The 14,791-nt window shown below is 31.4% G+C and overlaps 1 protein-coding gene across 2 annotated transcripts; it reads left to right on the forward strand.

Moving 5' to 3' along the window:
• Nucleotides 1–502: 502 nt before the first annotated feature.
• On the forward strand, nt 503–14,180 carry LOC128240160 (uncharacterized). 2 transcript variants are annotated; one of them, XM_052956677.1, is made up of 7 exons: nt 503–551; nt 5,504–7,474; nt 7,737–7,879; nt 8,527–8,695; nt 8,894–9,031; nt 9,298–9,416; nt 10,536–14,180. In XM_052956677.1, the coding sequence occupies exons 2-7, from the start codon at nt 5,552–5,554 to the stop codon at nt 10,801–10,803; spliced, it is 2,760 nt and encodes a 919-aa protein (XP_052812637.1). In that variant the 5' UTR covers nt 503–551; nt 5,504–5,551; the 3' UTR covers nt 10,804–14,180. The 2 variants fall into 2 exon arrangements, with proteins under 2 accessions (XP_052812637.1, XP_052812638.1); XM_052956678.1 differs by having other exon boundaries at nt 9,301–9,416.
• Nucleotides 14,181–14,791: the final 611 nt, after the last annotated feature.

Below are 14,791 nucleotides of genomic sequence, written 5' to 3' on the forward strand. Positions count from 1 at the left end.
TATATTGCAAAATGTTCAATTTAAGAATATTGTTACTGTTTGATATTTATTATTTGCAATTTTTGCTACATTTTAACAATATATTATAACATTTTATAATATAACATAATTCTTTTAACATCAACTGCCATAAAAAATATTTGTACTTAAAACATCATTAATCTCTCATTTTGATTTTTTTTCAAAACTTATAGCTAAAGTGCATCTGACCAATCTGTACTTAAGATAAAATCTTAAACTTGTCCCTTAGCACCATGACTTAAACGTTAATGGCTGTACAATTATACTTAAACAACTCATTTTAGATAAATTGTAATGTACGCAATGACAATTGTAAGGCGACCGTGGATTGAATAATTCATCTTCAAGTTTTTGTGAGTAGTACAATATATGGCCTTCCATAGAAGACAGACACATTTTTAAAATATCCTATTACAATGAATAATGTGAATAATATCCTTATATTTGTCTAATAGTTTAAATCTCAACACAACTCACAGTGCTTGTATCTTTTTTCGTATGTTTAGGAATTATATATTATTGCTTTGATGGTAAGCATTATTTACTCAAATTAGTTATAATTTGGTTATTTTGTGCTTAAGGAGTTTGGAGCTCTATACATTTTTGCTTTGGCAAACTCAGATTTTGAGTTGATAAATCATATTTGCTTATTTCGTGCAAAAGGACGTTTGAGGTCAAGTGTATAATTTATAAGGTTTTTCTCAATAATTAGGAATTAAATGCAAACAAACAAATTACCTATTCAGATTTTGAGTTATTTAATAATATTTAGACATTTTGTGAAAGAACTTTGGAACTTAAAGGGGCTGTACTCTGTATAATGAAATCGCGAAAAAAAAAAAAAAAAAAAAAAAAAAAAAAAAAGTTCTCGAAAACTGACATAATCTTGGTATCGTTGTGTACAATGCATTGAAACTTACTTACTGAAGAACCACATAGTTTACAATTAATTTATTTTCACAGTCTTTTCCATTAAAAAAAGATTACTAGGTATGTCCATGCATTCCTCATGTGTGATTGGCTAGTCGTTGTTATCACGTGATATTACCAAGTTAGGTTTATAGTTTAAATATTCCAACTGTTTAGGGGAAGCCTTCGTAGCTCAGTGGATACAACACTGGACTGCAATTTTGGCGACACCAGTTCGAACCCGGTCTCCGCCTTGATTTTTTTTTTCATTTTGGTATTTTTTTTACAATTATGATATGAAAGAGTTAAACATTTTTTTTTAATAATTGTCCTGAGATTCGTTACAGAAAAATAACTTCTTTTGGTGCCAATCTGGTGTACAGTCCCTTTAAGTGTTTAATGTATATTTGTTTATTTCAACATGTTTATTTTTTCGCATTTTTTTTATTAAACATAACACTCTGGGATGAATATTCTACTCAAAGTGATAAATACTGTTTCAATTTGGAACATTTATGAAAAAAGGACTTAACCTCAAGCATATACACATGTTAATGTATATTTTAACATATTTTTTTTTTTTATTAAACATAATATTTCTCGTATGAATATCCTACTCAAAGTAATAAATACTGTTTGGAACATTTATGAAAGAAGGACTTGACCTCGAGTGTACACATGTTGTGGAAAATGGAGTTAGTATTGACTATTGGGTTTACGATGGTTTCTGGTTGTAAGTGAGTATTATTATGATGGTCAGGTATGAAATATAGATTTGTCTGCAGATATATATATGGATTGGTATCGCATTTCAAATTTCCTGTAAATAGGTGGGTAATTAGAGGCCTTTATACAAGAACTGAGGAGTGTTCATATTACTGGAAATTACGAATGATATTTATATGGTGCTCTGTATGAAATATGGATTTTTCTTAAGTAATATAAAAATAATATGTAATTGTTTAGTAGTGCCCGCAAGATGTTAAATAGTCTTTGCAAACTACGATACATGAAGATAAACTATGCAAACACCTCATTAGTTTTGATATTATAATGTTAATCAGTTTGTTATTTTTACAAAAAGCTGCAATCTGCATTATACTATGTAAACAGAGGAGGTACATCGCACAAAATATACGTTCATATTAAAACTTTTTTTTAAATTCCTAGGCACAAAGTATTCTCTAATTTAAATTGGCTGATCTTTCAAAAGAATTAATTCCAGTTATTTCTAATATAACAATTTATTGTATTAATCATCATAATAAGAATTGTAGAAAGTTAAGTTGTCTGTACAGTTAGAGAGCTCAGCCAATCTTTTTGGGGGCTGTATTTTGGACCTGTTGAAGGAGGGCTTGAGATGGTGGTAGGCTAGCTAGCTGTGAGCAAAAACTCAAAATTTGGCATTATTCAATTAAGGCCGATTATTCGGACAATAAAATTAAATACTATTTGTTATACTGGATTCAGGGTGAAAATGAAGGGAATATTTGGTTCGCAAGATGGAAAGGGAGTTAAACCCTCAACTGAATAAAATTAACAATGATGTCATAAATCATGTTGTTATCTTTAGTTCTGAACAATCGACCCATCATAAAATTATAATTGAGATCCTAAAAGAGGCAAAAAATAAATAAAAGAAGCTGCAATGAAAATATATATTAGCAAAACTACTGGATTATATAAGTGAACTTGGTTTTATGATATCATAAATTACTCTTTAGCTGATGGGTAGTTCTTTATCAATTTGGGATGTATCGTTTACTGTATATTACAGGTAATTTCAAAACAAGTTGTTAAAAAATCACTTCCAAATCAGTATAAAAGTATATTTCAATAGGTTTTGAGCTAAATCTTGTCAATGAATAGTTTGCCTGCATGTTGCATTGTATCATCAAGGTTTGTTAAAATTCATCATTTGTAAATTTGTTTTTTTGTCAAATGATAAAAAACATGACATTGAAATGATGTTATAGATCTATATCTTATATGTTTGAAATTGTTAACAAATAACAGACCTCGTTTAATAGTGTTCACAATGTCTGTAGGCTATTTTCCACTGTGAGAATGACAATTGAAACAAATTTTGTATTTTAACCCCAAGGTGAAATTATAAATTTAAAGAATGTTTAATAAAGGAATACATACAGTGGAAAACTACAGTACCACAACTTTTTTGTTATTGAAGAAGAATGTTTTAAGTTAAATGATTATTTCCCTGAAAGATTTTTGGTTCAAATTAAAAATAAAAATAAACTTACACTGCCAAGGTTTGCAAAGTCATAAACAAAATATTAAAATAATGAATTGAGCTGGAAAGAGTTATAAAGCCTTTTTCCTAAAATCTTGAAATATATGAAGCCATAGTGAGCATTTTAGTAGTCCTGGGGCAGTATTTATAAAGCATCATAAGTCAATTCCAATTACTTAAGTTGACTTCTTATTTTATTCATAGTCAAATTAAAAGGAATGTAGAAGTGTTTTAAAAATAAAAGTATGAATATTGAATCAAACCAATGTCTATTTAAGATATTTTTTTAATTATTATACCATTTGTTCAGTGAGATCAAACTAAACTTAGGTAGATAGGAAATGACTTAAAACCGGCCCTCAGAAGAGAGACTTAGCAAAACCAATTATGGTTAATTCTCAATTCTGTGATTTACTGACTGTTTATGCATTTCATCTCTCCTTATTTTGTATGTATATTACGCATTTCTGTACCTCAAATGCTTATTTAACTTTGTTCAATATTTTTTGCAATAAATGCTGGATAAACCAAGACCGACCCAGCTTCTGACATTATACTAAAACTTTTTTTTTTAAACTTTTGCAGTTTTTAATGTGTTTAATGGTATTTTCTTTGTAAAAATTGTTGAATTCATCAAGAAAAAAAAAAAGAGTATTTGGGATTTATTACACACAGTCCTTTGAATGTTTATTTTACAAACTTAGATACCTACTTGCAAATTACACTTGCTAATCTTTATTTTTTTCAACTTGTGACTTAAAAGGTGCATGTTTTATGAGGAAGCTGACCTTAATAAAAGAAATCAAACTAATCCTTTACTGTTATTTTTAAGGTAAATACCAGAATATATCAAACAAAATTAAATTTAAAAAAAATAATTGTACCATCTAACAGTATAACTCCACCAATTATAAAATCTGAGTAGATTTGTGAGTTCAATATGATCTTTTATGAGTTATGACATTTACTTAGAAAAGTTAATCTATGTATTTATGACACATCAGTGAGCAGATCTTGTGAGCTTAAACTCAAGCCAATGTGAATTGTTTGTAACAGTCATTTTTGAGCTTTTTAAGTCATGATTACTTCGAAATTAGTTATAACAGGTGTTGTTCACAGCTTTCACTATCCAGACCTAAGGATAAATATTGAAGCATATGTTACTTGAAGCCATATAAGATTTTGAACTCAATGAAAGTCCATCACAACTTGTGCTCTGGTCATTTAATTGATAGATAAAGAAGTGGATATATATTTACAATTTTGTGCTCTTAGTGAACTTTTTTAATTAGGTAAATATATTTTTGGTATAATAATATATATTTTATCTGGTTTTTGATAATATATTGTACTTAACTATTTGAAACATTAACATTCATTGAAGATATTGTGAAAGTAAGACATCATTCTAAGATGAAATTATTAAAAAAAAATATTAATTTGATATTGTAATTTGATACAATATACATGACTTTGAACCATTATTCCAAAATTATTAACATTATAGATTATTTTATAGTTGGTTTTATATACTTATTTCTTAAAATACATATTCAAGCTTTTCCTACATATTGTTATTATTATTATTATTTTTATATTTTATTATTATATTTTATAATTATTATTAAATTATTGTAGTCTAAGAATGTCTTAATTAAGTAACTAAGTTGTTTATTTGTAATTTGTAATGGTCAGTGGTGAATATTTTGCCTTTGAAAGAAAGAATAAAAGACATTACACAATATGTATATAAATATTTATATTAGAACTCATGGCATTTCTGTTGATGTACTTTTAAGACACAAAGCTTTTTCTCGTAATTAATTAGGCTTATCTTCTACACTGTCATAAAATAAGGTAAAGCTAAAAATGGTCATTCTGAGACTAGTAATTATTTTCGATACCTAATCATTTAAGCTATATTATTTGATGGTGATGCTCGGTTCATATGAAATTAATCTTGGTTAGTATATAATCATTATAATATCAAATTAGATCGAACTTAAGTTTGAGAGTAGAATCAGAGTGTTTTGTTTGAACTTAAAAATAACTGAATGGAATCACCGAGGCTTATCTGAGGATAAGAATTATATTGAATACTGCCTAAGGTACATATAACAGACTGGGCTCTGCGCAAGGGGACATAACTCCATAGATAAAGCCCATCGTCTTGGGCTGAGCCTTTTCACTGAGATAATTATAATTATTAAGATTTAAAGAGCTTTTAATGATTGTACCCCATAGGCAGTTCGGTTGGTGCTCATGAAATCACAGGACCAAGATTAAATGAAATAAAGTTTTATTTTTCTGTTTATTTTTCAGATAGATCAACTTAAACCAAACAATTAGTTTTTCTTCTGGATTTGACTGATGGAGGGAAACCAGTCTACTGCCTACCAGTACACACTAGAGGCAATTCCTAGATTGGATTCTGGTCTGAAAAACTTAACCAGTCTACAGATGGACAAAATGGTGCAAGAGGAAAATGCCCGAAATGTTGCCATGAGTCTGAAGATGGAATTACAAAATGGGGTTGTTAAGGAGGAAAAGGAATATGACTCTATGAAGTATAGCTACATTCTTGAGCCCGAAAATGGGATGATTGATTTTGCAAACAGGTTTGGTGGTAAGAATTTTAATGTTGATGTGAAGAAAGAAAAAATGACTGGAGACATCGATTATGATGAAGATGATGAGGAAGATAAACTAGTCATTGATTTGTCAATGGGGACGGCGAAATGCGGAACAGAGGATATAACGCCGATTAAGGGGGCAAGTAAAAGAAAGAGGTCAAATATGAACAATGTGTTGTCGACAATTCTACATGATAAGACTAGTCCAACAGAGAGGGTCAACAGTGATACTTGCGAAGCCACTGATCTTTCTTTGAGAGTGAATGAAGCTCAAACAAGTGAAGAGGATAGCGAAGAAGACGCACAACCAGTGAAGATGGTGATTACAGATAAATTGGAGAACAGTTCTGAAATTGGTGCAAGATCAGTCTCTCCAATTTCTGCTACAGAAATACTGAAAAGAGCTGCAAGCAGTTACCATATGAACACTCATGTTTCGCCAATTCCATTTTCACCTTTTCCTGCCAATTTATCTTCAAACACAGCTGTAACTTTGTCACAACATGGTCTAGTTTCAACACCAAAAATTCAGAATTCCTCTTCATATTCAACACCACCAAATTCTTTCAGCGGCAGTGGACGAAAAAACAGAAGAAAAAAATATGTTCCAATAAAATGTGAAAAACTTGACGTTAATGATGAAGATGAATATGTGGAAGAATACTCGAGTAAAAGGATGAGATCAGACGTTGTCAAGTCGGAAGTTTTGGACTGTTCACCATTAGATCTATCAAGTTCAAGTAAGCAAACTTTCGAAACAGACAGTCCAATGGATTTAAGTGCAAGGTCTAGTCCAGAACAAAAAGTGAAACCAGTCCAGAATGGTATGAGTTTTGAACCAGTCAATTTGACAAATGGTGCATTCCCCAAGAACGAAAGGAAAGAGTTTACGCCATTGAATTTGAAAATTCCCGCTGTAACACAACCAGGGTTTTCACCGTCCGGTTTTCTGCCAAATCCTTTGCTAGCCGGTATGTCAACTCCACAACTGAAAAATTTCTATGAAATGATGATGAAGAAGCAGCCGCAATTTCCGAGCCCGAATTTAATGCAAACAAACACACAGTTGATGCAATTCCATGCTTTAATGCAGAGCGCAATGTTGAACAATAGCTATATGGCAATGAAAAACCTGAATAACAATGTAACTCCAGTGACAAATGACAAAAATGATAATCTTGTAAAAGTAAAGCAAGAAACCCCTGACATAAAACAAGAGATCAGATCGCCTTACCGTGTGCCGGAATTCCCAAACTCAGCTCTTGACTACTTCTCAAAAAGTGGAATGATGCCGTCCCCATTTATGGCAGGATTCAAAGGCTTCCCAACAGGAATGCCCTTTTTACCTCCCTCCCCACTTTTAGACCCCAAACCAACGCCTGGGCGACGAAAGAAAGGTAGAGAAAGCTCGGTAGGTCAAGTCGTCGACAGAACAGTTATTCCTAGCCTGGATGATATTCCGGCTCTACGCAGTCACATAAGTACGGCATCGCCAGACGCAATCATCGATACGCTCAAGAAACTCTTTCCGATCCAACCACCAGTTACTGACACAGAGGCAGAATATGGAACAGAAGACAACCCTATGAAGTTTCTCGTCAAAGACAATGAACAGATCCAGACCATTGTTGACTCTCTGCTTGTCTGCTGTGAGATTGTTGTGAGTATTTCATCTTGACAAAAATATTATTATTTTTATTATTATTATCACTACTTCTATTTCATTTATTAATTAGAAAAATCTCTATAAACATAAGCATTACATCACTCGGTCTATTTATACCTACTAATATGGCAGAAATGTTGATTAAATTTGGCATTTGATATTAGTTGTTTGTTGTTAAATAAATTTTTAAACGTCGATCACATGCACATTACATAGTTGACCAATACAATTTCCTCATCTCTTTCTACAATTTCAGCCCGGTGAGTTTGAAAAGTATAGTGGGGAGTACCGGAACGTCTGTCGAATGTGTAACTCAGCATTCTTCCACATCGAGCACCTGACAAAACACGTGAAGAAAGATCACATCGTGAAGCGATTTCAATGCAACCAATGTGAAAGGTATGTATAAATAAAATGGTATTATGATAGATGTCATTCATTTTGCGAATCTATATTACAGTGGTTGAAATACAAATGTAAGCATAAGCCAGCAAGCCCTGCAATAGTAAAATGCTTTCGGGGCTTGCTCTGTCACTTTATTTAACGCTGTGCAGAAGAATTGCTTATTTTATTTAACCATGGTGGTCGAAATTAGCACAAGCCTGCAAGCCCTGCACAGGTAAAACGCTTTCAGGCTTTCTCGAATTTTGGTTTGATACAGCAGATATTGTTTAAAAATGTAATGCCATGCAGAAGTATATGAATGCAAGCTTGTCCATCCAAAAGACAAATGCTAATGCGATAACTGCTATAATATGAAGAAGTGAACACGAAAAGAATCTATGTGAATCTTCCTTTAAGAAGAGGATATCAGAAGAGTAGTTATTTATTACGAAATTTATTTAACATGATTTCTGTAATAGATCATTCGAGCCTGGGCAAATTAATATCAATTTTAGTAAACTTATTTAATTAAATTAAATTTATCTTAAATTGTTCTTACATACAACAGTATGTGGCCATTATATGTCTAAAGCCTCAAGGTCTGTGAAATTTAAAAAAAAGAAAATAATCAGTGTGATAATTAAAATTCTATATATTTTCAGATCATTCCATGACGCAGGCAACTTTAGACAGCACATGCGGGTTCACGACGAGAGCGACATACCATTTGAGTGTCACACGTGTCAGCGAAGATTCCGACACAAGTGTACTCTCAAGGTTCACATGAGAATACACACAGGCGAGAAACCGTTCAAGTGTGAAGTCTGCGGGGTAAGTTAGAGCTTAACACAGTTTATGCCAAAATTGATCTACAATATTAAAATATTAAAAAAAGCTATAAGCATGTGTTGAACTCTTTTTTTTCTGTCCAGGAATCTCACAAACAATATGTATAGGTTCAATTTTAAATGCAAAGTTTTAGAATGATATAATAATTCTAATAACAATTTTGACCTTGGTGGTTTACAGGCGACGTTCAAGATATCCTCTGGCCTGCAGACGCACATGCGCAAACACACGGGCGAAACACCCTACGCGTGTGAGTTCTGTAGCATGAGATTCAAATGCCAGTCAAACCTGAAACAGCACTTGTTCCAACACACTCAGGTTAGTTTGTGATCTTTGTGATGTTTTTTCCCAAATTTATTAAACATAATATGCTAGGATAGATAAAATGTTGAAGCTGGGTAAATTTGGGTACCAATACTGGGCTTGCTCAAACTCTGGATTTTATTTTTATATAGCAAGACTCGTTGAAATATTTGATGCCAAGAATTGAGGCTCTTTTTATTGGATAGTTTAATTTTGATGAATGCTATGGGTTAAGATTATAAACTTAAACAATATTTTTATGATGATTTTCTTTTTTTTAGCAGCGTCCATTCAGCTGTGAGGTTTGCGGGAAATCATACAGTCGAAAGTCGATCCGAGATTCACACATGTTGACCCATGCGAAAGACTTTGCCGCCTCCATGGTTGGAAAAATGGACATGTAAGTATATAGTTCAAATTTTAGGGCTTTAGCGTATTTGTAATATGTAAGAAAAAAAAAATACATGTAAATGCCTACGCTCTACTGATGAAGGTGTTAAGCTAAAACTTTTGGAGATAAGAGTAAAAAAAGATAGTGCATCATCATTTCACTGTGAAATATATCTTCCCTTTATATTTAGAACATGTTTTTATAAGTGTCTGCCTCTCACCATAAAGGTTGTGGGTTTGAGCTCCTTCAGAGATACTTTCTAATGGGCTTTCAAAAAGCACACAGGTTTTGGTCCAGGAAATAAGACTTGAGAGGATTTCATATCAGATTTCAGATGTCTTTACAATTGAGCAAAAATGAATTAGTATAAATTAGGGATGCAAACGAATGGCAAAAGTGATATTCGAATATTCGGTAATTCTTTCGATCGAATATTCGAATATTCGAACACCAAAATGAACCTTTAAGAATTGTAGTAAACTATTATTATTCACTAAAGTAATAGTGGGGGCCCTGTTACCCTTCCTGGTCGTATTCGGTACACGCGACGGACCCTTATTGTTCCACAAATTAGCCTCTGAATTTCCCATTTACAAAATATATCCCAAGAAAAAGCAATATATCTTTAACAAAGAAAACAAACTTCTGCGTTCATTTTTGTAAAAAAATGCAAAATAAGATCAGGGAATTGCGTTTGTCCCGGTTAAATGACGATATGCGCCAACGTGGGACTTGCAGCCTCGTTCTGGCATTTAAATGTACCCAAAATAATTGGAATGTGTTTTATGTCACTTGTCTAACAGCCAGTAAATGCAAAATTACGGGGACTGTTTATAGTTCCCGGCGATATATCCGATATGACGCGTGTATTGTGTCATCAAGTTCACACCTATGGCATTAGGGGTCGTTGTAAAAACAAGACAGACGAAGATGACAGTTGTAGGCAAAAAGTGTATTAATTTATTATTTCAACAAAAACATCGAATATTCGAATACCTATTTTGACATTCGAATACCAAACGTTCGATCGAATATTCGAATATTCGAATATTCGTTTGCATCCCTAGTATAAATCATATCGATAATATTTCAACATATAATTAATGTAAGTTCTATGTACATTTACAGAAATGCGATGGCCAATCTTTCACCCATGTCCAGCAGCCAGTTCCCAAGTCTGTCTCCAATTCCTAGTGACCACATGCCAAGCTTTTCGCCAGTATCCAGTGGTCAAGATCACACTGACATGTCAGTGGACAGTTTAGGAGAGGTCAGCCTGGATGAGTCTGAAGGGTCAAGCAATGGCGGTCACTCCACTGGAGATGTAGATTACCCCCCACCCGCGATCATCAACGGACAAGCGGTCATGGTGTGCCCCCCGATGATAAAATCATAGAGTATGGAGCATGAACAATCGCTTAATTTTTATTAAGATACTTACATTTTAATTGTAAATTATTGTTCCGAACTTGAGGTATATGATACTCAAATATTATCAGCTTAGAACAAGAACTCAATATGTGCATATAATACATGAATAGGAGCAGATATTGAGTTCTTTTATTTTAAGGTGGTGATGTGTGAGTTTCCGATGCCTTGTGACCCTGTATGCTTATGAAATAATTGTATTTTAACATCAAATAATTTCAGTTAAATAGTGAGTGCATGTTTCAAATCAGATTGTATAGTTTTAGGCAAAACTATCAGATCAGCCTGTAAATTTTAAGTAAGTGTTGAGCTGTTCAGCCAAAGAATGGAAAATACGCAATGTTCTCATATTTCTTTTATTTCACTATTTTTTTTTAATTTGACATTGTAATGAATATATATTGTCAGATTTATGGTAGCTGAGATCTGGAAGTGTTAATGAATACTGAAAGTAACTTACAATTCATGTGATATATAAAAAGGTCTGCTAGCATTTTTTATTTTTGTCCAATATTATTTAAAATACATTTTTTAAGGTGAAGAATATTAGACCTTAATAAAATCTGTTCTTAATGTTCATGCTAAAAAGAACTTATATTTGTCATAAAAAGAAATGGAATGAAATATTTTCTTTTTATATATACCATATATGTGTATCATTGTCACTCATATGAGAAACTCAAGGATTTAATAAAAAATGTGTTCTTTTTTCATTTTCATTTAACATAATGTGTATGATTAATTTACCAGAATGTTTTTTGGATTGATTTTGCGATTTTATTGATTGCTCCAAATTGACTTACATTTTTTGTACAGCATTTAACCTTTTTGACATATTAAACCAAAGCATTTGACCCTTTTTGACATATTAAACCAAAGCATTTGACCCTTTTTGACATATTGAACCAAATCTTTTATTCACATAAATCACCAACATGTTCAAAGGGAGGTAATGCTTGGTATAGTTGTTTTGTACTAATTCTATCATTTTTGTTATCTCCCTTTTTAAATACTTTCTTCGTTTTGTAACATTCTAAGGATGTTTTCATCACTAGTTTTTAAATTGTGTTTGCATTTTAATGATTACGTCACTTTTGACATAGCTGAGACTCGATACACCAACATTTTGTTATTTTTTGTAAATATGAAATTTTGTTGAATACTCAAGTTTGACCATGTGAATTGAATCTCACTCAACTTGTATTGTTTACGTAAGATGTTGTAAATCTATACATTGTACATAAATACAGAATAATTTTACATGGCAAGGTGTGTGTATACAGACTTTATAATCTTGATTAGCTTTAACATATAGACAATCAAAATATACAGAGTATTATATATAATATATACATATCATTTGATATTAAAACTGTTTTGTTAATAAAAGATTATGTGTTTATTTGATGCATTTTAAAGTTTAGGTCAGAGTGATTCAAAGTAAAATGTTTCAATTATTGACTTATCTAAGAGTTATCGGATACACAAATGTGTGAACCTTGAACCCATATGATTTTAGAAATCTTTTGAAAGGATTTTATGTTAAGAAAAAAATGTGTAAAAATATTTGTGGGTCCGATTTCTTAATATCATTGAAATAGTTTGCTTTGGATCAATATGAATGCAATACATTGTTTTTAAAATTACATGTACATATTCCTGTGATTTACAAATTTGTTTTAAAATTTGTTTTGTTTATATCATAAATGACATGGCTATAATGAAAAAGTGTTGTTATATATTTTTCATAAATAACTAGCGTAATAGCTTGTGATGTAATGTCATGTATTAATAGCGTTGAAAATGTACCCACTATACAGCAACTTTCATTCGTGTAGCGCTGTTATTCATCAAGTTTACAGTATTTATGATATAAACACATTCATTGTTATTCAATACGCAATTTATTTAACATGTTTTCTAAGATTGATTAAAACTCATATTAAAATCTATAACATGGCAGCCAAGCATTTTATTATTAATATTAGAAAACGTGTAATAAATTTCGTATCGAATGACCACATGTAGTTTTCTGTTTTTAGTATATGACAAATGCTCACTTGTTAAATATTTGTAAAATATTGTTAAAATTGTGCAATTTTTTATTTGTGTGCATTTGCTTTAAACTTCAGGGTCTCATAAAAAATGTTGTTTTTCTATATACGTGCATTTAATTTTTTAGAAATAGTCGTATTTAATTACTCACAAATAAAATGTGGGAGAAATTATTTGAAGAAATTAGTATTTCCTATCCTGTTTTTTTAATTGATTAACTCCCAAGTTTGATATTTAAATGTCATATTTTATTACTTTTTCTCACTATTACAATTTATTGGCCAATTTTTAGGACATTATTCATATCCTTATAGGAAAATATTGTGTTTGCTAGTATGATGCTAAAATACTCTTAACTAAAATTTAATGCTGAATAGCTTTTCTTTAAATAGTTAAAGTAATGACGCAGTTGATGCTATAATTAGTAAATGGTTGGTTACACTTGATAAAAAGGAAGAAAAACTATCCATAAAAATCAAGCGTAATTAATTATAACCTTATTAGTTGAAACTACGTTGTTATCTTACACAAATTTTGAATATAAGAAAAAAAAATTGTTACAAAAAATGTTTGCAAGAAATCACCAAGCCCCAAGTTGTTTCAAAAATTCAATACGGTAAACACTTAATAACTCGCTCAACTCACAGCCTAGCAAGGATGCAAAATCTAATGTATGTTTTAACTGTTACTTTTTTTGTCAATAACTTTATATAAAGGCAAAATACTGCAGCAATTATCCGGAAATGTTAGGTAAAAAATGTTCTCAATTGGTTTTGGCATATTAAACAATCTTTGTTACACTAGATTACCTTGGAATTTTCGTTAAGAATAATAAAAAACAACAACAAATAAATAAGAATTTGAAAACAACAACATATATATGTTTTCTTATCTTTACTTTTTAATTACACATGATTTAGATAATGTTCTCAGTTGCGTACATTACTTGATATTTTTTATTAACTGGGGACATTTCTTTTTCAGAAAAGTATAAATATGTATATATGACAATCCATGCTTCATGTTTTACTAAAAACTTATAATCAGTATTCATTGAGATCAAAATACATGTGTTCTGTGATATATTTTGAAAAATAATCCAAACAATTTTAGTATTGTTCACCTTGGTTAATTATAATGGTAAAAATGCTTAACCAAATATTTTCATGTTCACAAAATTATTCCATATCTTTGCTATCTGGTGATATAATTATTTGTTTATTTGTGAATGTTTTATTTGTACATATCAACAGTCTATGATGGTTCTTTTTTGTACAATATGAATTCCAATGTCAGTGACTTACATTACCTTTAAAATTTTATATGGAAAATACTTTTTGTTGTTAGATTGTAGTAATTAAAATTGCATAATACACTAAATGAAAAGAAATCGTTGTTGTTTTACATTTTCAACTATCGTTGTACGCTGTTTGAGAGGGTTTTCTTTGCTTACATCTTAATATTAATTCCAATATTGGAACGGCAGCAATACAAATGGACGTTACTGTTCTGTAACAGATAATGCGGATAAATTGCAGGGTAATACACTTATACTGCACCCAATTTATTGAACGTTTTCCTTGATATTGTAACGTTGTGTGTAAACGAAAGTGCGTTCATAGTATGTCGGTGTACTTGTTTGGAAATATGCAAATTAGCATAACCCGGTCTCCGTGTGTATGGAGAATATACTATATATATGAGACTGAAGGGATCTGTTGTGTGTTTGGCCGCGCACATTACAAATGGTGGCAGCGGTGGGATAAAGACAATTGCTGAATCGGAGTTGCCTTACCCACAAGTTCCCAGGCCAAAACTTGGGATGAGTCTTCTGAGGGGAAAAGTAATGTAACATTCCATGGAAGGCGGAACTGTGTTCATAGTGTAATGTTCCGCTGTAG

The sequence above is a fragment of the Mya arenaria genome, chromosome 7 (assembly GCF_026914265.1).
Source record: "Mya arenaria isolate MELC-2E11 chromosome 7, ASM2691426v1".
Classification (NCBI taxonomy): Eukaryota; Metazoa; Mollusca; class Bivalvia; order Myida; family Myidae; genus Mya; species Mya arenaria.